This window comes from Drosophila busckii, chromosome 3L (genome assembly GCF_011750605.1).
Source record: "Drosophila busckii strain San Diego stock center, stock number 13000-0081.31 chromosome 3L, ASM1175060v1, whole genome shotgun sequence".
Classification (NCBI taxonomy): Eukaryota; Metazoa; Arthropoda; class Insecta; order Diptera; family Drosophilidae; genus Drosophila; species Drosophila busckii.
Window position 1 is genome coordinate 13579445 of NC_046606.1, and position 27684 is coordinate 13607128.

Below are 27684 nucleotides of genomic sequence, written 5' to 3' on the forward strand. Positions count from 1 at the left end.
TTCTTAAAAGTGTTTTTTTGTATATAAATTAATTTTAAAGTTGAAAATGAACATGTTTCACAATTGTTAAAAGAACTTGCAAATTTGTTTTTGATAAATTGTTTAAATTAACTTTTTGCTAAATAATAAATGCGACTGCACAAATATATATTATTTATATGTATAGAACCCAGGGTTCTCGTATCTTGGGTAAGAGGAGCGGCGCCTTAGGCTCAACCTGTAGCAGGAAACGCAAAATATACACAATAAAATTCACAAAGTAAAAAACAAAAAAGAAAAGCAATAATCAACGTGGCCAGTTGCAAAATTGTTGAATATGAACACTTGAAATTTTGTTTTTACTTGCAGATACACAGCGAAATTAAATTATTTAAGCTTCTTTTTAATACAATTTGAAAACGAAAGAGAAATTTAAACAAATGCTGTTGTGCAAATAAATGATTACTCTAATTGCAAAAGAAATAATATGACAAATAAGTGGATACTTGTGATTGTGGTGCCTGCCTGTTGGGGGTAGCAGCTGCTTATAGCAGCACTAAAATTTTGAATTGAGTTATTGAATTTACTGTTGTTGTTGTTGTTGCGACTGCTGCTGCTGCTACTACTTTATCTACTCCATGTTCTTTACTGCTGACTGAAGCTAACTGAATAAGCATTCAGTCGCCTTTTCCAGATTCCAATTCTCTTTGGATAGAACAGCGCGCGCATCATGCTCGTCGATTCCCATATCTTTGAGACGCTGAATTTTGGAATCACAATCCGGAAACGTGTGCGGGCCACCAGCATAGGCATTTGTCCAATGCCGGGCAGTGAGCAAAAACAGGTCATGCTTGTCCTTGAACTGATAGGCGACAACAGCGTCCTGCGGATCATCTGGCTCGGCGGCGGCCAACAATGCCTGTAGCGATAATAACACAGTACGCAAGGTCATGGCAGCGGCCCAGTTATCCTTCAATATATCCAGGCAAATGGCGCCAGTCACTGATGAAATATTGGGATGCCAAATGCGTGTCATGAAACGCACCTATGTCGGTTATAAACAAGAGATATGCTTAAGCTGTAGCTCAATTTGTATTGGCACTTACTTTTGGGGGATTGAATGGATATGTCTCGGGAACTTTGATCTCAAGCACAAATTTGCCGCCTTCGTAAGGTGTGTCTGGTGGGCCAGCTATCTCACCACGCAACTCTGTCCAGCTGTCATTGATAAGTTCAATCTTAATCGAGCACTGCACGATCTGCAAATAATTACAAATTCAAATCAAATTTGTCAAATCATGTAGATAATTGATGCTCTTATCTCATGGCACCATTGTTTACAATTTGTTTTGGCGCGTGCCAAAAATAAATAAAATAAGACAACTAATTTGCGCCGTTGCCGAGGGCAACGTTCAAAGTTGAGGGACTCCTTGCAGATTCCCATTTGATTTATATTTTCCTGTTGCTTACCTCTTCACTGCGCATTACTTCTTTAAATTCGCGCTTGATACGTGATACAGCCATATTCGCCATGATTGGGCCTGTGTAGTTGTTGTTGCTTTGTTACTGCTTGCAGTTGTCGACGGTATTTGCTGTTGCGTTTGTGCTTTGGTTGCGTAAAGAACGCGTTCGTTTTGTCGTTGAAACGGAAATGCTTATATTTATTGTTGTTACTGACAGGAGGCAAAAACAATCTAAAACGCTTTAAAATTTTCAATTTTTAATTTTTTTTACTTCTACACTTCAATTTGCTAGGCACATGTTGTTGTTGTTGTTATTCCTTAGCTGTTGTTGATATTAGGATTGTTGATGGTATATCGATAGCTATCGTAATCGAGTATTTTGCAGTATTTTTACTTTCATTTGCTATGGTCACACATGTTTTATTGGATATACTTTAAATAACGATATTTAATTCTTTGTTAAAAAATTACACATTTATTCACAAGTTAACCGTTGGGTTCAATGTACAAAGTCTTTTTAACTGCTTGATGATTTCGATACTTACACATCTGATCGATACTTAGAACAACTGTGTGACCGTAGTTTCAGACTGAGTAAATTTAAAAATAAACCGCGCAACATATTATATCTAAGTTTGGCATATGCCAAACTTGTTTTTGCCTACACCAAAATTTCTAGACACCAATCAGTTATGTGCTAGAAAAATACGCCTAAGGTTTTTTCCACAACAAACTCAAGGTTACAGCTTGATCCCTAGCGAACTTAAGTTGACCTCAGGTAGATACTTCTATTACGCTTACGCCTTGGCAACCCAAATCGAAAACAAGTTTTGTGGCTTATAAACAAAACAAAAAACGGAGCCAAGAGTCTGCTTTTGTTTTTGCCAGCATCGCTTGACAACAGGGCAAAAATCTATGTATAATACAAATTTGCGATCGTTGGAGTATTTTCCACTCACGTTTTGTTTTATTTAAAGTAGACAAAAACAAATAAAACGCAAAACGTGTAAAAATTTATGCGTGGGGTGATTTCTCAGCTTCTAGCATTACATTAATTATTTAGATAATTATGAGCTTCTCAGCTTTAAGGGAGTTTCAATTGTTTGAGACATTCAATCAGCCGGCAGAAACTTAAATCCGTATTATTTTAAGCAACGTTTTTGTTTTTGTTAAGATTTGTTATTGTGTGCTGCGCACGTGTTTTGTGTTTTTGCCGTCTACACACATTCGTTGGCTCCAAGCTCCAAACGCCGCAAATCATTGCTGGGGCCGGCTGCTCTCACTCTCTCTCTCTCTCTCCCGGCTTCCACTCTGATATTGTAGCTCTTACACAGAAAGAAAAAAGAGCAGCCTAATGCTTGCATTGGTTTGTTTGTATATATTTCTTATTCTGAGCTAGTAGAGTTTTTCTTGTAGTGTAGTATGTCTCTCATTTGTTACTTCCACTCCACGACTTCGCCAACAATGAAATCATGAAATCATTCAGCTTTTGCATTTTCATTGAAGCGGCTGCATATTTTGTTCTGCTAAAAAGTGACAACGTGAGTAGTTGACTTAAAAGTTAATATAAAATTCGTTTGTGTATTTACTTAGTTGCGACACCTTTGCTTCTGCATATGTTTCAAGTAAGTTGTTTACATTTATAACTGATAAAAATGTGTTTCTGTGTACAGTTTGTTATGATTTATTCGCGTTTAATATGGTGAACGTGGTCTCTCAGCATATTTGAAGCCGACACGTGGTTGTATACCCCTTACTTTCCAGTTTCAAGTGTACACCAATGCAGCGACGCCATTTGCATTTGCGTCATATGCACAGAGATTAAAAAGAGTTTTTCACGACATCTCTAGTACGTCAGCATGTGATAGGACTTTTCTTTGCTAAATACATTCTTAGAGTGTCATGCTCGATTTAGTGCGTTTATATTTAGATACGCAAACAATTAGTCAACGTATTTGTTTTATTTTAGTGTCAAGTACAGTTGCCACAACAACAATAAAAGTGGGGACGAGCCTCCTATCGTGAGCCGATAGCATTAGCCGTAGGCCAGCGCGAATTAATTAACCATACAAATCAGAATGCAATGCATGTAGTTTGCAGAAAGACAACGAATCAGCTGTCCACGTTCTGTGCGAAAGAGCAGGCAATAGTCAAAGTGAGAGCACACCTAAACAATTGTGAGGGCGGCAGCAGCAGCGGCGGCGGCAGACTTTCGACGCTGGCATCTCTAATACGTGTATGTTTGCATGTGTGCGTGAGTGTGCCTATGAAACGCATACGCCATGTATGCGCTCAGTTTGAATCGCTCACTCGCTGCTGGTTGCGGCGCTGCGCTTGTCTCTGTTGTACTTATTGCTGCTGTCCAATATAAAATTTACTGCCATAATATAGAATTCGCATGAATATATAGATTTTGAAGTGTGTGCGTTTTGCGCTCAATAAATTTTTAGCCCGGCTGCCAAGAAACAATACTTAGTCGTGTATTACCGTTAGCGTCTGACTAGCTGCGTTAGCGCGCACTTCGTTGAGCATTATTTCAGAGCTGGAATCAATTTAACACTATGCAAGATACAAAATGCGCTGACCCCGAACAAAATGGTGCGTAAGTTACTAACTGTTTTCGAAAATTATTGTGTGCATAAAAAGTGATGAGCAATTCATGGCCATGTCGAAATGGCTAGAAGCCCCCAAGCTATATTAAACAGCTGTTTGCGGCATATCGTGGTGAAAGCTTGCTATGCGCCTGTATGCATGCCATTATTTTTTTTTTACTCTATTTTACTTTTGTTTTGTATGTGCAACTGTGTAAAATACGCACTCAGCTTTGGAAAGAATGAGCGAGCGATAGCAAAAGAGCGAGAGAGTGATAAGCTTTTATTTTTGTTTTTATTTGCTAAGAGAGCATGAGCAAAGCAGAGCATGACGTTGCCAGGTTGAAATGCAAGCAAAGGATCTTTCGATTTAAAAAATTTAAATAATAAAAACAATTTCCATTTGACGTCAACAAATAATGCTATACATATGTACTCACACCGGTTGCGTTGCATATAAATAATTGTAACAATCACATGGCGTTTCATTTTGGGGTGGATTTATGCTCTCTGTTGCTCTTGCTTTCTCATACACAAACACACCCACACACACACTCAGCCAAATGAGTGCAATACACACAAGCTTTTGCGTTTGCAACGGCGATTGTATGAATGAACAGCGCTCATGTAAGCTCTCTCTGTCTCTCTCTTTTGCTCTCACTCTGAGTCGCGCTGTAGCTCTCTGTGCTCCAACTCACCAACACAAGCGCGCACGACGTCGACGTCGCTGCCGCTGATTGCTGCTTTTGCAAAAAAAATTTATAATAAAAACTTGTACTCGTAGATTGTGTGATGCCAGTTCGTTCTGCTAATCCGATACGCGCTAGAAGTTTGATCCGAGACAATTTGGAGAAACAGGCTGGTAGTTTAAATCTAATACACTCCAGAATGCCAAACATTAAAGTGTTTTCGGGCACCTCGCATCCGGATTTGGCGCAGCGCATTGTCGATCGCCTTGGCATCGACCTGGGCAAGGTGGTCACCAAAAAGTTTAGCAACTTGGAAACATGGTAAGTTGAAATCCAGCGACAACGTGTAAAGTGAAAAATCCAAAAATATATAAAATACAATAAAATAACATGAAAAAGTGCTGACCAAGGAGGTCCTTCTAAAAGTGCCTTGAAAACTACAACTGTTAATAATGTGTTTGTGTGTGTGCGTGTGGTCCTTGACATCCGATGAAGGTGCCTGATGACACAATGGCCATGTGTTTGCTAGGCCTCCCAGCTCGCTAACGTAAAAGGTGTTGAAAATTTTTAATGAAAACTGTGCATCGTCATTGACTTATGAACTGGGCAATTTCCTTTATAGATTTTTTGGTGCTTTAATGCCTATGAATTTATTTTTCTTTTATTGATTTAACAAGTGGACTGTACACCGTAGCCGTTGGTTGCTTGGCTGTTGTTGTTGTTGTTGTTGGCCGCAGTCGCCGTGTGCTTGTGCTTGCCTTTTGTCTGTGTATATGTATGTTTGTGTGTGTTGTGTGTACAGACAACACACAACACACACAGCCATGGGCTATACACAAATACCAAAGCAAAGACGCTCTGGCAACACCGCCAATGTCGCGTGCAATTTGCCAGCCGACAGTGAAATTAAATTAAAGAAACTGTGCCCAAGCGCAAAAAAAGGCGAAAAATACAAACATTTATTTTAATTTTAATTAAATTAAATTAACACATGTGCTTTTTCAGTCGTAATCGCGGCTTGTCCAGTGTGTGCCCAAGCTCTGAAGCTTTAGCATCAGTTTCACACATATACACACTCGCGCACACACACGCATACATACACACTCAATCAAATAACGCAAGTCAGCTGCTGTAAGAGCAACAACAAATAATAATAAAGAGTCTATGGCGCTATAGCGCCTTATCAGCCCACCACACACACACAGGCACACACACACATGCCTGTACATTTACACATGACAATACACTTAAATGTGCCAGCAAATGAATTTTTTAAAAATTAACAAAACGCAAAAATGTATAACAAAAATACAAAGAAAATTAGCAAACAATTAGAGTATATAAAGCAAGAAAAAAAAATCAGGCAAAAGAATTGAGGCAAAAGCAAAAAAAATTAGAGGTTATAATGTATAAATAATGCGCGCTAAGCTTTTCGACATGATATGAGCGTGAGTGCGTTGAGCGTGAGTGCGTACACACACACGCATACACATGCATAAATGCTTTGTTATGCTCTTACTCTCACTCACGCACACATTAAGGTACGTGGCCCCAAAAACAACAAAAACCACAACACAACACTGTCACGTTTATTTCTTGTTGTTGCCCAGAGAGCGAAAGCCACAGTGAGAGCATATGTACATGCTAAAGTCAGCCGACTACAGCGACGTCGCCGTCAGCGTCGCTGTCGCCGCCCCCACACAGACAACGCTTGTCTTGTTGCGTTGCTCTCATTAACGCTCACGCGTTTTAATATCGCTCTCCCCACGTGTAGACACAACAACACAGTGGTTGCGCTAATTTTCGTTTTGTTTTTGTTGTTGCTGCACTTGTCGGCTTGTTTTGGCTCTTTCTGGTTCGTTCTCGTGAGCGTGGCGGCGTGCGAGAGCAGCAAGAGCAAGAGCTAGAGCAACGGAAGCAGAAGCAAAAGAAGTGTAACTAATATGTTGACAGTTGGTTTATTCGTATGCTTTTGCAATATTCTTTGCTTGATTGGTGAAGACACTTGATTGCTATTGTAGTATCAAATATAATGTTTCTATTGAACGTAGGCCCAATTTCAAGTCACACACACTAGCTTAGCTCAGCTTGAAGGGCGCGCTCAGATGACATCATAAAAATATTAGTACTTGAAATATTGTTTCCATTACTTTAATTGAAAACAATATGCTTCAGATAGTAAAAAACTTTATTCTGCGCTTGAGCTTATGGCCTTGTTAATGGCAGCCGATTTCAACCGCCAATGCAATTACCCAATGACCATCGAATTCCAAAAGGTCACAACACGCAAAACCCAAGAAAAATTGATGATTACATATTTACACATTGTAATTGAAAAGTTTGATCGATAAGGAATTTGCGTGTTCTAGTCTCGCGACGAGGGCAATGGGGCACACTTGAAAGTGGAGCAAGGGTGATATAGTGATAGTGGCGGCCAGTTGCCCAGATATGAACGCTTAGTTTTCAAATTTAAAAAGAGAGAGTGCCAAACTAGTTAGCAACTGCCATAGATTACATTATCATACAAATACACAAAAAAAAGCATTTGTGTGTGTGTGTGAAAACTTGGCAGCAACAGCAAACAGTCAGATAAAAATACATGCAAAGTAAGCAGAATAAAGACAAAACAAAATTAAATAAGAAAAACCAGCTGCTTTTTTGTTTTTGCCGGCAAAACGCTTGGCGGGGCAAGCAGCTGTTGCTTGGCGTTGCGCCAAAACTTGTACCACAATTCCCAGCATCATCCCAAACGTTTGAGCAGCCAGCGGCTGCTGGCATTTAAGCAATGTCTGCAGCGAAAGTGTTTTGCATTTCACCCAATAAAAGGCTAAAGAAATGCATTCATTTCATGCAACGTCAACTGCAACTGCTGCTAGTGCAGCAACCTCGACAGTCGCTCTGTGCTAATGAACTGCAACAATGCAATGTGGCGTATGCGTAATATACTAAACATAACACTCGCGACTGCTACAACAGCTGATTTTTGGCAAAAGATAAGCAAGCGTGCTGGCGTTATAGACATGTCTGTTATGCTAGCCCAAGCAATTCATAACAAGTCCAAGAGCAGGGCACAACAACAACAACAACAACAAGAAACAACAACAACAAGTGTATATGTCAAATTGTCAAATCTATCAATCGATAGCTGCTTGCCAGTATATATGTTTGTTTGTTTGTCTATAGCATGCTGCTGCTATTAGTCGCGTAATTCAATTAACCTTCAATGCATACAACAATGCACTACTATACTTGTGGATAGCTTGCCTTTGTATGTGTGTGTGACGCTGGCACAAGACAAACATTAAAATGTAAACAAAATAATAAGCGACAAGTCATTGTATAAACATAAATGTACATAGAAAGTATAAATGTCGCGCAGACAGAATTCTTAGCAAAAGTGCATATGACTGGATTTTATACTAAACTGAAATTATACTTGATTCATATAAGGAATACCCCGAGTTAGATCATCAGAATGCAGCTGACTGCATGACGCAAGGCTTACAAGTAGTGGGTGCTTTATAAATTAGTCAAAAGGTCATTAGTGCCTAAAGGGCACGTCAGCTAGAAAAGAAAGGTTGCATCCACTACGAGAAAAAACTATGGGACATGCTGCTTTGGTTTGCTGCTTTCTTTGTTAATGCATTATATAATAAAAACAATATCAGAAAAGAAGAAAACTCAGAAATAAAATTGGATTCGAAATGAAATAAACAAATATTCTTTATGAGGTTTCATATTACTATAGCCATGCCTAATTTTATTATAAATAAACTTCAAACGATATCGAGATCTCAAATTATTCTTTGTAAATTGAAACTATAAACACTGCAATGCGCTAGCAATGCTATGGAGTATTTTTATATGCACACACATCTTGTATTATAAACGTATCTTTCTACAATTTCAGCGTCGAAATTGGCGAATCAGTGCGTGGCGAAGATGTTTACATCGTGCAGTCCGGCTCCGGCGAGATCAATGATAACTTGATGGAGTTGCTTATTATGATCAATGCATGCAAAATTGCTTCAGCCTCGCGCGTTACAGCTGTGATTCCTTGCTTTCCATATGCCCGCCAAGACAAAAAAGATAAGGTAGGTTTGCCTTATAGCGCTACTAACTAACAAGCAAAATAATCACTTGAATTATACACACACACACACATACTAAGAGTATTATTTTTTATTGCCTGCATTGCAAGAGCAACAACAAAAGCGAACAGTAAAGCACAAAACTGTTCCAATGTTAATAACAAATATATCTTATAATACATATAACTATATAATCAAGCTACCTATTGTATATGAACAAATTCTATCTGTGTGTTTATTATCTTAATTGCATTTTGTACTTCAAATTCTATAATTTCGTTACGAAAATATTATTTTACGTCAACGACAAATGGTTGCAAGGAAGCCAAGCTGCTGAAATGAAAGAAAAATGTGGAAAAATTAGAGCAGTATATAATTTAAATATATTTTTTAATGTTTTAATGTCGCTCTTCTCTTCAATTTTTGGTGTGAAAACGAACATGCTACGTGCTCTCTCTTTCTACTGTAACTTACGCTCTCTCCTTCTACTAAATACTGCCTATCTATCGTATGCGAACCATGTTTATTTCTATCTCTATCTAGTTGGCGGGCAGTGAGGATAAAAAACAAGACGAAAGCAAGATACTTGCCAAGAAAAACTACGATTGGAAATTTAGGGTATTTACTTTCACTTAGTTAACGTTTAACAACAAAATCAACAACCAATAACTTCAACAACATTCAAACGCAAATCATCGTTTACAATTTTTGTTTTGTTTTTTCAAAATAAATGGCAAACTCATTGAAACTCATAACAGATACTCTCTTAACTTGGCAAAACTCTAAAGCGTCCAAACCATGGGGTTATTTTATTTGGGGTTCTGTGTTTTGGTAAAGCAAATCTAATATAAATCCGAAGAACTCAAGCTTTTTGTCCCTTTTATGTTTAACACATGTTGCATGTAAATCTAACTATACAAAATTTTTATTCTAAATAAATTATTTGAAAATATTCTAAACAGATGCAATGAAAAGCGCAAGTATGCAAAAAACAAAAAAATGTCTAAGTGATGTGACAAATATTAGCAACAAATTGGTAAAGCAAACAAAATTTCCACATTTTTTTTATATTATTTATGGCTATTTATGGCGGCGCTTCATTGCAACAAACAAAATTTGAGCCAAAAATAAATAAATTCTTAACACTATATACTATATTTATATTTGTTGTGGTCTTGTAAACATTTCATGTTGTTGTCTGCTCGTGCATTTAATTATTTATTTCTTGTTATGTCTAGTTGATATTTAATTATGTATGTTTTTGTACTATCAGCACTTTGGCACAATAATATTTTCCTAGCAGCTCGCACGAGTTTTTCAAAGTAGCAAACACTTTTTGTTTTTCAAAAACGCTGATAAGGCATGTGTGGAGCTTGCCTAGCAACTGAGCTCTGATTTCAGTTACAGCATCAAATTTCCATTTCAATTTTGATTTATTTATTGTGTGTTTCAATTGATAACCCATTGGCGCGCTGCTGACGTCAGAGCTACAGTGGGCTGACAATTGCAAGGGGTGTGTGTGCAGCAGATTTGTTTATACACTTGAACCCGGAGATTACAGCTGCGCGGTGTATAAATATTTTTAATTTTTGTAACTGATAGAGACGCTTAATCTTAATCTTATTATTTCAAGAAATTAAACTGCATTGCAATGAACTCAAAATGCGTTTATTGACTCTTAAATCTACGGACTACGACTTTCCGACAATAACATCAATGTGGGAAAAACAAAACTTGTAAAGTGCATTTGAAAGTTAATCTTGTTATTCCTAACTGTCTATATTAAACTAAAAACAATTTACCATAAGCAGCAGCACATGCAAAACTTCCACATAACTATTTATTTTTATTGTATTCTAAACATGTTTTATTTTTATTTCTTTACTTATTTTGTGTGGCTTTATTTTTATTGTTTTCTTTTGCCTAAACTTTTGAAAACAACATGTCTCTCAACTTTTTGTTTCTTCTTTTTCTTTTCTTTTAAACAATGTATAACCAATAAATCTCTAAAAATCAAATACCAAATACAAATACAAAACTCTTTATACGTACTATGTGCTTAGGAGTTTACAGCCAGACAATATACTGTGAGTAGTTTTGCGTCATTTCTTTCGTCGGCTCCAAAAATTGATATATGTACAGAATATATAATAATCTCTATATTTTTATGCTTCAAATTGGGTTCCTATTGATAATCTATGGTCTTTGAAAATTTTGCTTTTCAGTTACAGTTACAGTTACAGTTATCTTTTGCGTTTGTCTCCTAACAAATCTGTGTAACTAAATCCCCCCATACCAAATGCTGAATGTCTTTTGCATGGTATTTTCTTATCCTAAACTGTAATCGAGTCAAAATTATTTCAAGCGCATATCAATAAACTCTGCACCATACATATATATATATATATCTCTCTCTCTATATATTATTAAACTAATTATAATTTTTATTAACTGTTACGCACACACACACACATCCTCATCGTTCTTCACTTTGTGAGCAGCACAACTTTCGTCCTTTTTGTAAAGTCGTTCGAAAAGTCTTTTGCGTTGGTTTTATCTTTTATATCGAATTGGAAGTTAATATTCTATTGTGTGTAATTTGTTGTACATGTGCTGACACTTATTAATTTCTATATGTAAACAAAAATAATTATTTGTTATCCATGGCTTAGCTATAAGTTACTTACGCTAATAAGAACACACACTTACTAACTACGCTAATGTAAAACTATTTACTTTTTTTCTGTATTTTTTAATACGCTGGCCCATGCACAGAGCCGTGCGCCCATATCGGCGAAATTGGTCGCCAATATGTTATCGGTGGCCGGTGCGGATCATATCATAACCATGGATCTACATGCCTCACAGATCCAGGTAAGTCTATCGCTTATCTAAACTCATTAGCGATAAGAAAACAGCTACAATAGAGTTGTGTACATACATCAAATGAATAAGTTGAGTAGCTCAATTTGTGCAAAACGAATTCATCAGTGGGTTCAGTTTCATAATTTCAGTGCAAACTAGAAAATAATTAACAATTATTCAATTTGCGCATAGTTTTATGTATATAATAAAACTACTACATATATACATACTACATAAACAATACAGACATATATTTTCTAGTTAAAATTTTCGTTACAGCTCGATACATTAGCATGATTTGTAAAATCTTGGCATTCTTTTTTCTGCTGCGCTTCATAGGCCAAAATGCGCTCTGATAGTTTAAACAGTTCATCGGTTAGACGCTTTACACGATAGTCCTTGGTCTCTAGAATTCGCTCCAGACATTGAACCTTTTGCTGCAGCGATTTGACATAGTTAGTTTTGGTATTATAGCTATTTAATAGAAATTCATATTCGGCAGCCAAAACTGAACTATCTACGCTCAAATTGGATTGATTGACGACAGCAGCAACAAATTCTTCAATTAGATTTTGATCTGGTAGACTCGTGGCATTCACAGCTGCCGCAGGAGCTTCGATCGATTGCTATACTCGTCCCTCCCTCATTTGCATTTAAGCGTGTTGAGCCAGCTCTGGAGCATTGAGCTGATGACAATTGAAAGCCTTTGCTTTCCAAGCGCATCAAATGATAGAGTAATGTCTTGATGGCATTTAAATCGCCTGAGGCCAGCAGCTCCAGATCGGCACGCAACAAGTGTATGCCTGTCCTACGCAGCACCTTCAGATTGAATACCTCCCAGTTTTGTAGTTTCATTGCAAGGCTATTGTGCGATGTATAGTTCTGCAGATCCACCAGCTTAGGATCGAGCGCCTTAAAGAGCGGCGCCATATTAACCACATTGGAGAAGTTGCGACGCGTGCGATTATTGAGCTCGATGTCCTTTGCAGTCAGCCAATTGTTCAACGCCTCCTGTTGCTTGACAGTTAACGCGCGATTAATCAGCTGCATTATAAAAATATATAATATAGTATAGGCAGAAACGATAGTTTGAATTTGTGTTTTAATGTTTTGGAAAAAAGCTAAGCTTAGCCGATAGGAGTAGAAAAATTTGTATTTATGTTTATTTGAGCGTGTGGTACAGACGTTGACTCTCTTTGACAGCAAAAACGCAAGTAACTATTTTTCAATTCAATATGTATTTTCACTTTTCTCAAAGGGTTTCTTTGATATACCTGTGGATAATCTCTATGCAGAGCCAGCGGTGCTCAAGTGGATCAAAGAGAACATTCCTGAATGGAAAAATTCGATTATTGTATCTCCCGATGCGGGCGGTGCCAAGCGGTAAGCTTAAAGTTTAATAACTTTTGAATTTCGTATTTATTTCATTTGTTTATAGTGTTACTTCAATTGCGGATCGTTTGAATGTGGAGTTTGCGCTGATACACAAGGAGCGCAAGAAGGCCAATGAGGTGGCCTCCATGGTGCTGGTGGGTGATGTGAAGGATAAAATTGCCATATTGGTCGATGATATGGCTGATACTTGCGGCACTATAGTGCACGCTGCCGATCGTCTGGTGGAAGCGGGAGCCACCAAGGTGTGTACATATTGATTATATACAAACAATAGAGATAAACGATTTGTTTTTGTTTTGCTCCTAATTATTTATAGGTCTATGCCATACTGACGCACGGAATTTTCTCGGGTCCGGCGATTTCGCGCATTAACAATGCTTGCTTTGAGGCCGTCGTTGTGACCAATACTATACCACAGGATGGACATATGCGTGACTGTCCCAAGATACAGGTAAATATATGCAAAATTATATATAACCTATGCTCACTATAACTATTTGCAAATTGTTCACAGTGCATCGATGTCTCGATGATGTTTGCCGAGGCCGTCAGACGGACACACAATGGCGAGAGTGTCTCATATCTCTTCTCAAATGTTCCATACTAAAAATGAACTGCAACAAAAACTAACAACAAGTGCAGCAGCAGCAACAAAAACAACAACAACAATTACACCACCACCAATAACAGCAACATAACTATTCTTCAAAATACAACAAAGTGCAAGTTTTAAGAAATTTGAAGCATATTTTTGCCATGATCATCGTTATATATTTTTTATTACTTATTAACTATGTAAATTTAAATAAATACAAAGCAACAATCGTCATTATGTAATTGTATAAATATAAAGTAACGTAATCAAAAACCACATGAACATATTTAACAAAAGTTACTGCACATACATTAATAATTCTTAATTGTTGATTTTTTTATTTTGAATATCGCATTTTTGTAAACGATTGATAACTCTTAGAGAGAACCGTTAGTTGTATAGATTATGTAGTAAAACAAACACACTCATACACACACACACACACATATATATATATAAATAATTGTAATTTTACACCGTGCAAACAAGTTTTTGATGACTCTTTAACATAAGTTTAGATCAGAATTGGTTCAATCGAAAACAAATTTCTTGCAAGTTCAAAACAAAGCAAACCTAAAATGTTTAGTAAAATTAAGTAAAAGCAACATAATTGAAAAGAAACTTAGTAAATAGGCGTTTAAACTAAAAAAAAAAACAAAAACCCACAAAATTAAAAAAAAAATTAAGAAAACTGAAAAGAATGTGTTTTTATAAAGTTACAGACTCCGTTTAAATTGCAGCTATTAAAAGGCTCTTGTGGCTATAATGACTCTGCTACTCAACCTGTTCAAGTATATATACCATATATGATATTATTTTAAATAATATTCGTTACCCAGTAATTGACGCTTGTTTAATGGTTAACCTTCAAATCAATAGTTTATTTACAATGATTACAATGATGCTTATCTAAAACTCATCGTACTCCGCCTCGCCAGTTTCATCATCGTTCATACCCACCTCATTGAAGTCACTCTCCAGCACTGCAATATTCTCGCGTGCTTCGGTAAACTCGCCCTCCTCCATGCCCTCGCCCACATACCAGTGCACAAAGGCGCGCTTCTTGAACATCAAATCGAATTTGTAGGAAAGACTGGAGAATGCCACCGATATGGCTGTTGTGTTGGAAAGCATGCAGCAGGCTCGTGAGGTGTCGGCTAAATCGCCACCTGGCACAAAGGCGGGCCGCTCATAGTTGATGCCAATCTTGAAGCCCGTCGGCGACCAGTCTACGAATTGTATATGCCGCTTGGACTTGATGGCAGAGACGGCTGCATTGACATCCTTGGGCACCACATCGCCGCGATACAGCATGCAACAGGCCATGTACTTGCCCGCACGCGGATCACATTTAACCATCATGTTGGAGGACTCAAAGCAGGCATTGGTCAGCGTGGTAATGGCCTGTTGCTCATGCGCAGCACGATCTGCGCTCATCAGCGGCGCATAAGCCACCAGTGGAAAGTGTATGCGTGGGAAAGGCACCAGATTCGTTTGGAATTCATTCAGATCCACATTCATGGAGCCACTGAAACGCAACGAAGCGGTGGTAGAGCTTACTATTTGCGCTATGAGGCGGTTGAGATTGAGATATGCTGGCCGCTCAACGCCCAGTTTGTTATTGCAAATATCATAGATAGCTTCGTTATCTACCATAAAAACGCAGTCGGCATGCTCGATGGTTGAGTGCGTGGTCAGCAGCGCATTGTAGGGCTCCACCACAGCTGTGGACACCTTAGGCGAGGGATACACAGCAAAGTCGAGTCTGCACTTCTTGCTAAAATCGTTTGCCAAACGCTCCATTAGCAGTGAGGTGAATCCTGATCCGGTGCCACCGCCCATGGAATGAAAAACCAGAAAACCTTGCAGACTATCGCAGTGCTCGGCGATTTTTTGCAGTCGTGAGGTCACCTTATCAATGACTTCCTTGCCGATGGAATAACGACCGCGTGCAAAATTATTTGCTGCATCCTCTTTGCCAGAAATTAGCTGCTCCGGATGATATAAATTCTTGGTTGGGCCCAAACGCACGCTATCAATCACACTTGGCTCCAGATCTATGAAAATGGAGCGGGGCACCTGTTTACCATTGCCGGCTTCCGTGAAAAACGTGTGTGCATCATTGGCGGTGGTGCCGGTTGTGCTGGCACTGCTGCCGGTGGCCTGCAGCTCTTCCTCGCTCTTGCGACTGCCATCCAAGTTAATGCCATGCTCTAGCAGGTACAGCTCCCAGCATGCGTTTCCAATTTGAATGCCGCACTGACCAATTTGTATGGAGATGACTTCGCGCTTTAAATTTTAAACACATTTGCATTTAAATGGCTTGAAATTTATTTCTCTGTAAAACTGCAAGCTTACCATTTTAAGAGGTCAGTAGAATTCGTCGTATAGAAATGATGATGATGCTTTTCTCAAAGCACAAAATGGCAGACTGGATGAGCACCGTTATAAGGCGAAGCACAAAAGCAAATCATGGATAAACGTTTCCAACAGAGCTGCATTTCGCGATCTCTGTATTGGTTTGAAACCCCACTTAGTCAGACTGCATAAGCACCGTTATAAGACGAAGCACAAAGCAAAATCATGGATAAAAATTTCCAACAGAGCTGCATTTGGCTTGAAACCAGACTAAGTTACTTAAACGATATTTAATAAGCATTACTTAAGTTTTCACGCTACTTAACGTAAATTGTGCAAAATAAATTCAAACTAATCTCAATTTGTAAATAAATTAAACATCAAGCCTCTGGATTAATCTTTGCGCACGCCAGGCGGCAGCGTCACATCGAACACTATGGGAGCATTGTTGGGCAGATAATTAATGTCACAGGTAGATGCATTGACAAATATAATGCGGCCATCGCTGGTAATGCCGTAGCCCTCATGCACATGCCCAAAAACATGATACTTTGGACGCACACGCTTCTGCACGCTGCTCAGCAGCTCAACACAGCCAGCACGCACGCCAGAGCAGCAAAGATCGCCGTGTCCCACGGGCGGCGTGTGCGTCACAAGTATATCAACGCCAGCAGGTATTTGATTCCATTTATCCAAGCAGGCAGTGCCGCGCGGCACGTTAAAAGCCCAGCGACAGAACTCTGGCTGCCAGGGTGAGCCATAAATTCGCACGCCCCACAGCTCCAGTAGCTCATCTTCCAAATAAGTGCAATTTGACAAAACATCGCGTATATTTTGCGTTTGCACAGCGCTCTCCATGCTCTGTTTATCATTGCCCAGCGTGGGCAAGTCGTCCAAGATTGTCAGGCCAGTATGTGTGGAACTAAAAGTTATACATTATTTTAATATGCACGTTTAGTACAGGTTTTAGATTTACCGCTCCGTATGCCCTTTGTTCTGAAACGGATGCGTAAACGTGCGATCAAAACTGAGCTCATGATTGCCAGCTATGACTATTTTATACTTGTGCGGCAGCGCGCCTATCCAGGTATTGAACTCCTGCACCTCCTGCAGCTGCCCGCACTTTGTAAAATCTCCAGCATGTATAAAAATATCACCATCGGGTATATCAAACTTGATATAAGGCGTCAACGAGTGCGTATCTGACATACAGACCACTCGTGCTTTATTGGGTGCTACCGTAGTGGTTGGTGGCTTCATAACCACCTTGATGACGCGCTGACTTTTGCTGATCTCACTCCAGGCAGCGGTCGGGTCGCTGGTAAGCGGATGCACCTCCACAGTAGCTGACTCCATGCTTTGTTTGGCAAATAAACTATCAATAATAAATGCCGCTGATAAGCATTGTTAAATCAGTTTGATTACGCACGTAGTAGTATTTGCCGATAAAAGATAATGAGCGTACAAAACAAAATTTTTGCAAGCAGCTGTTCAAATGCAGGGTTGCCAACGCCATGCAAACAAATGCCAATCAGAACTATCGATAGATTGTAGAAATAAAACAAAAAATATGTTATTAGTAATAAAAACCATTGCTTATTGTGCATACACTTTTATACGTTATTAGCTTTTATATATTTCTTTGCGCTGCGTTACTTTTGTATTGTCATAGTGTAACCGGGTGGCAACGCTATCGGCCAAACAAAAATCAGCTGTGCTTAGACAGTGTTTGTCTGCTTCTTGTAAAATTTTCGTTCAGCCATTTTTTATCAAGTTTACTTAAAAATATTCGCATTATTTGCATTTAATTGTGTTCATTGACGGCAATCGAGAGTGCTTTGTCACAGTGTGCATAACAAAGCTGTTAATACAGTCGTAAAATGGCTGCAGTGCGTTTAAGCAGCGCTGCACCCAATTAGTGCTAACTTTATATGCGTATGTGTGTGTGTTTTGGCCAGAAAAAACAACGGGCATGGATCAGACACTGGAGCTGCAGACGCAAACGGATGCGTCTGTGGCTAATGCGAGCAATGCAGGTGAGTTCTATTTATGTACACTAATTCAATTGCTCTCTGGTCCCGGGGCGCAGCTGTCGCTGTCGGCGTCGCAGTCGCGCTGCAGTTGTTGCTGATAATTGTTTACGCCCACCAATCAAGTGTGCGTTTTAATGTGCTCAATTTATACCTGTGTGAGTGTGTATGTGTGTGAGCGCTAAACACCTGGCTCCTGGCAATTGAATTTCCCTGCCCGCTGGCCCCCTGAGCATTTTGCGTCGGCGCTTTTGTTTCCTCATTGCTTAAGTGATGATTCACTTTGATTTCAACTGCGCTGCTTGCCCTCCCCTTACCAATCAGCGTTTTATGGCATTCGCAAGGTTCAAGTGGACGCAGAGTTAGTATTTGATGTGGGCTCTCGCACTCGCTCTCGCATTGCTCGCTGTCAGTCTGCAGCTTTTATGAGCATTGTTCTTTGACTCTTTTGCTCATAATTTATTGCTTTAGCTTGTGTGCGACGCAATATTTTAAATGCGCGTTGACATCTGGAGGGCTGCCAAGTTACCGTTGCATTTTACTGTTTGACCAGAAACTAGATCAGCGGTCAGACAAACAAGCGAGCAAGCAATACAGAGAGATGATCCACCCATACACACTCAAAAGCAATTACACCCACATACACATACATACATACATATGTTTGCTCAATATTTAGTTGGGGGCTGCAACGACATTGAACTTGCAATGTGGTTGGATTTTTCGCTCATTTGCGCGCACTGTGGGATGCACAAGAGAGAGAGAGAGAGAGAGTAAGAGATACATTTCCATTCACAAAACACAGCGCCAAAGAAAAAAAGACAAAAAGAGTGAGACAGAGAGTACTTTGTACGCGAGTATAAACCTTGATAATGACATTCAGAAATGTTAGGCGCTGACAGTCGTCGGTTTTGGTCACAACCTCTGGCACTTATCCAACGGTTTTTTGTATGCGCTAAGTGTTGTTATTGTTATTGCAAAATTAGCAGCAAAATTTTGCTTGCTAACCGAAGAGTCAAATGTCGAGTGTGAGCGCACCTGAAACAAATTGCATAAGCTGCACGATTCTCAGTCTCTCTGGGTCGCTGAGTCTTGGGTCTCAGTCCTTAGCTCATTTGTTTGCCAACGCGCCAAGTGTCAAGTTGCAGTGCGTAAACGTCCGTGTGTATTACCCCGCTAAGCCCCCCTTTGTTGGCCAAAACATTTGGCGCGTTCCGGTCGCGTGTTCGTCATCGCGTGTACGTTGTTGCCTTTCGTTTGTTGTATTGTGTTTTTTTCTTTACTTTTTTTTGCCGTTAGCTAAGTTATGTGGCGTGGGCGTGATGTAATTTGCCATAAAAGCAGTTAACCAATACTTAGCGAGTGGCAAAGACGATTTGTGCTAATTTCCAATCCTTTTCCTTTTTTTTTTTGGCTATACAAATGTTTACTCGTGTTGCGTATTTATTTGTTTTTCTTTTCATTCATTGTATGGCTTCCAATGGTTAATAATCAATTTAGTTGTTTATTGTTAGAAAAAAATTTCATAATTAGCAAAGCTTTGTCAAAAGTGACAACAATAGCGCAAATAAATAAATAACACAACAATTGCCAATGTTTGTTTACAAAATTTGCGCACTCAATGCTTTTAAAAGCCAAATGGCGTAGCAAATGGTGGTGCTAAACTAGATCCATAGACCGTATTAAAGCTCAGAGCGAAGCATTCGGTTTTATTCATGTTTACAAAGCAAATTCTTATTGCAGTCCATTCGTGGTCTGCAGCAAGTGCCCTCAGTCTTGATTTATGTAATGCCCAAGTTTATAAATAAAACGGCTGTGGGCGTCACTAAGCAAGGGTTATACAATAGTATATATGTACATTAAGTATACGGTACTATTTACTACAGTTATTACGCATACGCGACGTCAGGCAGGACAGTGGAAAGTTTTAGTGTTTCTGCAGCCAGCTTGAAGCTAATTACAAAATAGGGCACGTCACATGCCGTGCGCGCCGGTTTTTTCTAATTTATGTTAATGTATCAGTTTATTTAGTGATAAAGTGCGACAAACTCAGCAGCAGCAGCGCGGCAGAGCAACAACAATTTAATGCTTAATCATTAACAACAACAACAAGTGACTTTGCCTCTCTGCTCAGCTGTTTCGTGTTGTCTTTTCGGCATTTTAGCCCAATTCGCCGCCGACTGAACAGCTGTTACACACAGACACACACACACACACACAGCTACACTAGCTCCACTCCAACTATGTGAGCTGACTAGTGTGTCTGGGCTCCCTCTCGCTCTCTCAGCGCTCAGTTACTGTTAATCATAATTTTAAATAGACAATTATCGTTTGTTTTGATTTTGTGCTTTCAATTTGCGAGCGCGCGCGATTTACGCTCAGCAGTTTTATTTATTTTTTCTTTGCTTTATTTGTTGTTGTTTTGTTTGCGTGTGCTTTGCGCCTGCCATTTATTCTTACTTATTGCTCAAATATAAATTTGTTGTTACTGCTGCTGCTGTCGCTGCCGCTGGCTCTGGCTCTGCCTCTGCCGCTGCTTTGGCACTTTTGGCCCATTTTCGCCGCAGTCGAAATTCGACGTTGCTCAGAGCTGTGAGTTCGTTCGCCGCGCATTTAACATTTTTACGTTTTTCTACGGTTGCGTATTGAGATTTATTATAGTACATTTATATATGTATATATATTATTTTCGGGAATCGTGTGTGATAGATATATATATATATATATACATGTGTCTACAAAATTGAATATTTGGTTTTGTTTTTAAAGGCGTGACAAGCTGTGCATTAATTAATTGAAAATTGTAATTTGACAACTGAATTTTTTTATGTTTTGTTTCTGTCATCAGCGTCGATTGTCTGATTTAGCATTCAAAACGCTGAGCTCATTGTTTTTCGTTTGAGGCGCCTTATAAATAAAAAGCAGCCAATTAGCATAAAGCATGCTATAAAAATTACAAAATAATTGTTTTAAAAACTGTTTGCTTGTGCACATAAACGGCTATATAAATATTATATATTTGTGCTTGACAAACAAAATTTATGAACAGCTGTTGAACAGCTAGAATCAGAAGTGCCTTATTTTTATAAGAAATCCATAATTTGATTAACGTCATCCGATTACAATACGATACGTTGACACATTTATGAGCTCGATGGCCTACGCAGTGTTTTTCGTTATCAGTGCCACGCGATAATCCATACAACGGTTTGTGCGCGAGCGAGAACGTTGCAATTTCAATTACAAAAACCATAAATATAATTTGTACAATAATTTTTTTTTGCTAGAACTCAAGCATGAACTACTGAACTACACTGAGTCAGAGCTAAACTACAACTCACGTGCCTCTAATTACAACTACTTATTTCCAACGAGCTCCCCCTGCACTAGCCCCCAAGGAAAATTACGCTCAGTTTTGTTAAAAATAGTATAAACATTGTCATAAACTAAACGCGTTTGCATTTGCGTTTGCGTTCACCTTCTGTTTTAATATTTGCTGTGAGATTACAAATCTGCCTGGATACAAATTTCCCAGCTGTGATTATTTTACAAATTTATGCGGCAATTTAATGTTATGGAACTTTCAATGGACACCAAAAAAGCTAAAAGGTAAAATCAAAAACTAAAACTGTCCAGCGCATAGATAAAAGAATTGTATTTCTTTATCGACCTATATTCTTTTTTTAAACTTAACAATATTTGTGAAGAATTCTCAAAACTAATTAAACTTTTATAGCATTTTGTTTATCTGCATTTGCTGAACTTTGTGCTTTTGCTATAATTTACGCTCAATAAGAATCATAAATAACAACAACAATAGCAAGCTACTCATATATATTAAATATATACAAAAACTAGACAAAAACATTTTGCACGTTTTGAAAAAAAATTGCGCGTTGAAGAAAAAGTAAAATTTATTTGCCACTGCTGCAATTCTTCAAGCCCATTGGAATTGAAAGAGCAGAGAGCACTAAGCGCAGGCGGCGGGGGGCGAAGATTAAGAGGGCGGGGAGGGGGAAGATTTATGTGTTTGTTGTTGTTGTTTAATGACACATGCATAGCGCATATATTCATAAGAATTTTAATTGCAGTCGCCTTATGTAGACTACAGAATGATACCCTCTAATAATAAACAATTTGCTTTAAACGTTTTATAATGTAAAATATACATATTAAGATAACAAAATAAATTTGAGCAAATGCAAAACTGCAAAATAATAATTATTGACAATTTATTTTGTTTATATGGGATTGCTCTATGGAAATTAGTTTCAAAGTTTTCAAACAAATACAAATTTGTCGCTTATATTATTTTAAGCGCCTATACTCTCTTCTAGCTTTCTCAACCAAATTATGCTCTTTCTCCCATTGGTTTTTTTTTGGTTCAACGCTAAGCGTGCTAATACGTTATTAATAATATTTCACATACATATGTAAAGAACAAAATATGTCTTTGCTGTTTTCGATTTTTCAGCGCCATTTTCCATATATATAGTTTATGTATATGTCTACTATATATATATTGTTTTCGGTTTCTTTTGGCCACACATGTGTTTAGATAAATGCCCTGGTCGTATACAAATTTAAACTGCCATTTATTGCATTTTATAACCAGTACAAACGTATGCGTAATTTCTCGGCTATTTTCAAACATTTGCGCAACATTTCTTTCAACTTTTATGACAGCTGCCTGAAATACAAAAGTAAATGTTATCCAAAATACAATTTTACTTTGAGCTGTCGTTTCGTTTGAATCTAATCAATTATACAGTGACGAACGTAACGTAACGCTTTGCCCTGAACTTTGACAGTGACCTTTAAGTGCTCGTGGAGCGCCTTGTACGTCGTCCTGCCAAACATATTTGACGAGCTCTAGACGACGCGTGCCATGTGAAATCCACGCCATGTGGATTATTTTTTACGTTTAGCATTTATTATTTATATGTTTTTATATTGTTTACCGCTTGTTTGTGCCACACTAAGTTGTGGACTTGAGTGTGAGTGTAGTGACGGCCAAGGGACAAGACGTTTAGTAAATTGCACTGCGGTTCGACGTAAATAGTAAGCTAAGGACAAATCGATTGATTGATTTTTGTTGCCAATTAAATATACATATGTATGCATATTGAAATATATTGACTGGTTACTATAAAAAGTAGTAGCTTTAATGTTGGGGCCATAAATAAGTGTTTAGGATGATTGTTGATAGTTGTAGAGCTCTAAAAATTTAAATATAAAATATATGTATGTATGTATTAAATTTAAAAGCAAAAATTATCTTTTTTTTTAAAGGAAGTGGCTTTGGTTTATTTGTGTCGCCTTTGCGGTTGCTTTGCATTAATTAAACGTTTGCAAATTTCATGTTTGTGATCCACTGTACTGTATTTTTAATTGCTTCTGAGTTTTAGGAATTGTTATGTTAATGTTTCTTTTGCTATGCCTTTAATTTCAATTGAAATTGCTCAACAATAAATATACAATATAAATATTTATTACGTTGCTGCGTCTTTTAAAACGAAACGAAACAGCCTCGCAGCTATTTGTTGTTTGAACTTGATGAATGATGTAAAAAAGCTTTTATGCATACATTCGATCATAACAATAATTATCAATGAGTTTCGACGTTGTTATTTGCTGGAAATGCTATCATTTAATTGTTGTGCGCTTGGGGAGCTTAGATAAAAATGTGTGTGTGTGTGTGTGTGCAGACGAAAACAAAAGCCTATTAGTTATCCATCTATGTAAGCAAAGAACTGTTGCCATTTATTTTTGCAAGGCATGCGATATGGCAATAATGAATTCATGTTCTATGCAACATTAAAGTTTTGTTTTCTTTCTGTTGTTAATTAAGCAACATGCAAGTGTGAAGCCAATGGCCCTTCGGGCTGATAACAAAGTCCAATGTTAAGCCATTTGGTTGGTCATTAGACAAACATATGTGTGACACACCCAGCCAAACTCCTAATGGCTGTTCGAATGCGATAATAATATTTTCTATTTGCAGATTTGATTACATAGGCGCATGCTAAAGAGATTTGGGTAAAACTAACAACTTTTAAACAATTAAATTTGCTAGCATTGGGTTAGTTAGTTAGTAATAAATGAATCATAGCTTGTAGTACACTTCATGCATTTGATAAGCCAAGTTAATAACAATGAAATTTCTTTTTCTTTTGCTTCACAGGCACAAATCAAAACCCAAATGAGCAACACGTGACTGATGTGGCTGGCGTTGCTGTTGGCGCTGCAACAATTAGCAGCAATACAACAAGCAATATAACAACAACAACAACAGGCACAAGCACAACAGCTGTTACACCAACAACAGTTACACCAACAAAAAGTCCACAGCGCAGCGTTTACCAGGAAGATGCTTATCAAGCGACGCTCGCTGGCGGCGATAGCATTGATAACGAGCCACAGCTGGAGGCAAATGGTTCACCCGCGCAGCGTCATTCGGCCAACCTAAGCGAATACACTTCGACGCCGAAATCGACGCGTAATGGTGGCACAGCCAATGGCAGCGGCACCACATCGCCCATTTATTATCAAATTTTAGCCGATGAGTATCCCTATAGCATTGAGTATGAGTCACAGTCCCCCGTGACGCAGCAGGAGCAACAGCAGCAACAAATAACAAGCAGTGTTGCCGCCGTCGCTGCTACAACAGCAACAGCAGCAGCAACAACAGCAGCGCCGCTTGGCAACAACAGTTATCGCCAGAGCTACGTCTCACCGCCTGCCGCTTTGCCACCGCTCATCATACCACAGCGTCAATCGCTGCTGCCCTGGGGCGCACACTCACGTAGCTCCATTATCAACGTGCTGCCCAGTTATACGCAGGCCGAGATGCACGCCCTGGCAGCGAGTGTGGCCAGCGTGGAGCTCACAGCGCCACGTCCGGGTGAAATTGTAATGCGTAACTTGTTCAGCGATTTCACGACGCAGGCGGAGAAGAAAATTGAGCTGGTCATGCTGGAGAGCGCCGATAAGAATCTCTCGAAGCTTTTGCAACGCGGCGAGGATCCGCAATTTGATCAGCTGTTGTCTGCGCTGGGCTCTGTGGCTGAGCATTGTTTGCCCTCATTGCTGCATACGCTGCTCGCCTGGCATCGTCGCCAGCTGTCGGATATGGAGATTAAGAATGATTTGAAAAAACCCGCCACAGGCAGCAGCGTGCAGTCCATAAACAAATCAAGCGTCGATCTGGACTTTCAACTGCAGCGTCGCGAGGCCGCAGTGGAGTTTATATTTTGTCTGGCTTTGATTGAAATACTTAAGCAGCTGCCTTTTCATCCGGGACATGAGGATCTGGTGCGCAGCATTGAAAATTTGGCGTTCAAGCACTTCAAGTACAAGGACGGGCTGCAGAACAATCCCAATGCGCATAACATACACATGATATCCGATCTGTATGCTGAGGTTATAGGCGTGCTGGCGCAGAGTCGCTTCGCCTCGGTGCGCAAGCGTTTCATGAGCGAGCTGAAGGAGCTGCGCGCCAAGGAGGCGTCGCCAACGACTACACAGAGCATCATCAGTCTGCTCATGGGCATGAAGTTCTTTCGCGTTAAAATGGTGCCCATAGAGGAGTTCGAGGCATCGTTTCAGTTTATGCACGAGTGTGGCCAGTATTTCCAGGAGGTGAAGGATAAGGACATTAAGCATGCGCTTGCTGGACTATTTGTGGAAATTCTGGTGCCTGTGGCGGCGGTGAGTACATGACATTTATATAAATTCTTATTATTTACATCTTTGCTATGCATTGCAGGCTGTTAAGAATGAAGTGAATGTGCCCTGCGTCAAGAACTTTGTTGAGCTGCTGTATGTGCAAACGCTGGATGCGTCTACCAAGTCGAAGCATCGCTTGGCGCTGTTTCCCTTGGTCACCTGCCTGCTGTGCGTTTCCCAAAAGACTTTCTTTCTGACCAACTGGCATTACTTTCTGGCCATGTGCTTGAGCAATTTGAAGAATCGCGATGCCAAGATGAGTCGCGTGGCCCTGGAGTCGCTTTATCGCCTGCTCTGGGTCTATATGATACGCATCAAGTGCGAGTCGAACTCGGCTACGCACTCGCGACTCCAAAGCATTGTCAACTCGCTGTTTCCCAAGTGAGTAGCCTGCGCTTAGCCTAATTACAAATTGCATATTAATATTAAACTCTTGCAGAGGCTCGAAGGGCGTCGTGCCGCGCGATACACCGCTGAACATATTTGTCAAGATTATACAGTTTATAGCGCAGGAGCGTTTGGACTTTGCCATGCGTGAGATTGTCTATGATTTGCTGTGCGTTGGACGCTCCATCAAGGTCATACTCAATCCGGAGCGCATGAGCATCGGACTGCGCGCCTTTCTGGTTGTGGCCGACTCGCTGCAGCAAAAGGATGGCGAGCCGCCCATGCCGCGCACTGTGCCGGTGCTGCCGTCGGGCAATACGCTGCGTGTGAAAAAAACTTATATCAATAAGATGCTCACCGATGATACGGCACGCAGCATTGGCATGTCCACATACTTTCCGCACGTGCGACGCGTGTTTGTGGACATTTTGCGTGCGCTCGATGTGCACTGCGGTCGCCCGCTGATGATGACAAATACACAGAATCAGAATAAGGAACCTGACGAGATGCTGTCGGGCGAGCGCAAACCGCGCATCGATTTGTTTCGCACGTGTGTGGCGGCTGTGCCACGTTTAATACCCGACACGATGACAGCCCAAGAGCTGGTGGATTTGTTGTCACGCCTAACGGTGCACATGGATGAGGAGCTGCGCATTTTGACGCATCAATCGCTGCAGACGCTGGTCATAGACTTTCCGGATTGGCGTCAGGATGTCGTGCACGGTTACACACAGTTTCTGGTGCGCGATGTCACCGACACCTATCCGCAATTGTTGGAGAACTGCACGCGCATCTTGTTTAACTTCCTAAACATTTGGCGCTGCGCGATTAATGTTAACGGCGCCAACAGCAACAGCAACAGCAACAACAGCAATGCTAATAACAGCGGCGTGCCTGTTGCGGGCGCTGGCGCCAGTCTGCAGGCCACACAGCCCAAAGTGGTGCCCACCATCAGCACAGCTGTGGTGCAGGCCACACCTGTGGCGTCCATAGCCGCCGCCGGCAAGGACACCACCAGCAGTCAGCTGTCCAAGCAGCAGCATTTGAATACCGCCAGCAGTGCCGCCTCTAGCATTACCACCTCGAGCGGCATGTCCAGCATAACACAGCACACTGTACTCAATATGGTGAACAATGATGCGAACAAGAAGAATGAAATTCCTCTGGTTACCACATTGCATTTTGTCGAGGGCTTTGCGCTTGTTCTGCTCTGCAATTATCGCCCCTACTTGCGCAAGCTGGCTGCTATGATCCTGAAGGAGGTGAAGAACCTCATGCGTGCGCTGGGCATACCCGAAACGGAGCCACCGCTTATCGATGTCATGGACCGCTGCTGTCCGCAGATTATAGAGAAATGTCTGCCGCTGCTGCCGCAGGCAGAGAAAACGGCCATACTCAATGCCAATTGCATTGATCTGCAGTGGATAGCGGAGCGCTCCAGCGGCGTTTGGCTGGCCACCGATGGTGTGTACAAGATTCAAATATATAATAAAATTAGTTTTAAAGCATTTCA

At 39.9% G+C, this 27684-nt stretch overlaps 5 protein-coding genes across 10 annotated transcripts in view; 2 read left to right on the forward strand and 3 right to left on the reverse strand.

Annotated features, from left to right (window-relative positions):
* Positions 1-401: 401 nt before the first annotated feature.
* LOC108598904 (ubiquitin-conjugating enzyme E2-22 kDa) lies at positions 402-1746 on the reverse strand. Its single transcript, XM_017985667.2, has 3 exons — positions 1450-1746; positions 1086-1238; positions 402-1024 (listed from the first exon to the last, which is right to left on the reverse strand). Exons 1-3 carry the CDS (start codon positions 1510-1512, stop codon positions 641-643), a joined length of 600 nt encoding a protein of 199 aa, XP_017841156.1. The 5' UTR covers positions 1513-1746; the 3' UTR covers positions 402-640.
* A 2144-nt stretch (positions 1747-3890) lies between these two features.
* Positions 3891-14323, forward strand: LOC108599917 (ribose-phosphate pyrophosphokinase 2). Of its 6 annotated transcripts, XM_017987116.2 has the most exons (10): positions 3891-4040; positions 4818-5043; positions 8633-8816; positions 9357-9431; positions 10877-10900; positions 11589-11687; positions 12937-13061; positions 13117-13315; positions 13390-13524; positions 13588-14323. In XM_017987116.2, exons 1-10 carry the CDS (start codon positions 4004-4006, stop codon positions 13678-13680), a joined length of 1197 nt encoding a protein of 398 aa, XP_017842605.1. In that variant the 5' UTR covers positions 3891-4003; the 3' UTR covers positions 13681-14323. The 6 variants fall into 6 exon arrangements, with proteins under 6 accessions (XP_017842605.1, XP_017842606.1, XP_017842608.1 ...); XM_017987117.2 differs by lacking the exon at positions 10877-10900 and having other exon boundaries at positions 3892-4040; positions 11577-11687; XM_017987119.2 differs by lacking the exon at positions 9357-9431 and having other exon boundaries at positions 3893-4040.
* On the reverse strand, positions 13656-16114 carry LOC108599916 (tubulin alpha-4 chain). Its single transcript, XM_017987115.2, has 2 exons — positions 16027-16114; positions 13656-15957 (listed from the first exon to the last, which is right to left on the reverse strand). The coding sequence occupies exons 1-2, from the start codon at positions 16027-16029 to the stop codon at positions 14578-14580; spliced, it is 1383 nt and encodes a 460-aa protein (XP_017842604.1). The 5' UTR covers positions 16030-16114; the 3' UTR covers positions 13656-14577.
* Positions 16115-16402: 288 nt separating this feature from the next.
* LOC108599918 (UPF0046 protein T07D4.2) lies at positions 16403-17524 on the reverse strand. The gene is made up of 2 exons (XM_017987122.2): positions 17003-17524; positions 16403-16948 (listed from the first exon to the last, which is right to left on the reverse strand). The coding sequence occupies exons 1-2, from the start codon at positions 17380-17382 to the stop codon at positions 16420-16422; spliced, it is 909 nt and encodes a 302-aa protein (XP_017842611.1). The 5' UTR covers positions 17383-17524; the 3' UTR covers positions 16403-16419.
* A 146-nt stretch (positions 17525-17670) lies between these two features.
* The window catches only part of LOC108599553 (protein furry), a 40629-nt gene continuing 30615 nt past the window's right edge, over positions 17671-27684 (forward strand). Inside the window, 6 exon segments of the mRNA XM_033293812.1 lie at positions 17671-18062; positions 24241-24701; positions 24703-24769; positions 24772-25766; positions 25825-26165; positions 26224-27635. Coding sequence (XP_033149703.1) covers positions 17999-18062; positions 24241-24701; positions 24703-24769; positions 24772-25766; positions 25825-26165; positions 26224-27635 — 3340 coding nt within the window. The 5' untranslated portion in view covers positions 17671-17998.

Excerpts from the sequence above, each read along its gene's own strand:
- LOC108598904 (XM_017985667.2), bottom strand. The coding sequence starts at position 1,512 with ATGGCGAATATGGCTGTATCACGTATCAAGCGCGAATTTAAAGAAGTA. Across the intron at positions 1,239-1,449 it reads AAGTAATGCGCAGTGAAGAG|ATCGTGCAGTGCTCGATTAA; the intron begins GTAAGCAACAGG and ends AATTATTTGCAG. Across the intron at positions 1,025-1,085 it reads ATCCATTCAATCCCCCAAAA|GTGCGTTTCATGACACGCAT; the intron begins GTAAGTGCCAAT and ends TAACCGACATAG.
- LOC108599917 (XM_017987116.2), top strand. The coding sequence starts at position 4,004 with ATGCAAGATACAAAATGCGCTGACCCCGAACAAAATG. Across the intron at positions 4,041-4,817 it reads CGCTGACCCCGAACAAAATG|ATTGTGTGATGCCAGTTCGT; the intron begins GTGCGTAAGTTA and ends TTGTACTCGTAG. Across the intron at positions 5,044-8,632 it reads TTTAGCAACTTGGAAACATG|CGTCGAAATTGGCGAATCAG; the intron begins GTAAGTTGAAAT and ends CTACAATTTCAG.
- LOC108599918 (XM_017987122.2), bottom strand. The coding sequence starts at position 17,382 with ATGGAGTCAGCTACTGTGGAGGTGCATCCGCTTACCAGCGACCCGACC. Across the intron at positions 16,949-17,002 it reads AACAAAGGGCATACGGAGCG|TTCCACACATACTGGCCTGA; the intron begins GTAAATCTAAAA and ends TATAACTTTTAG.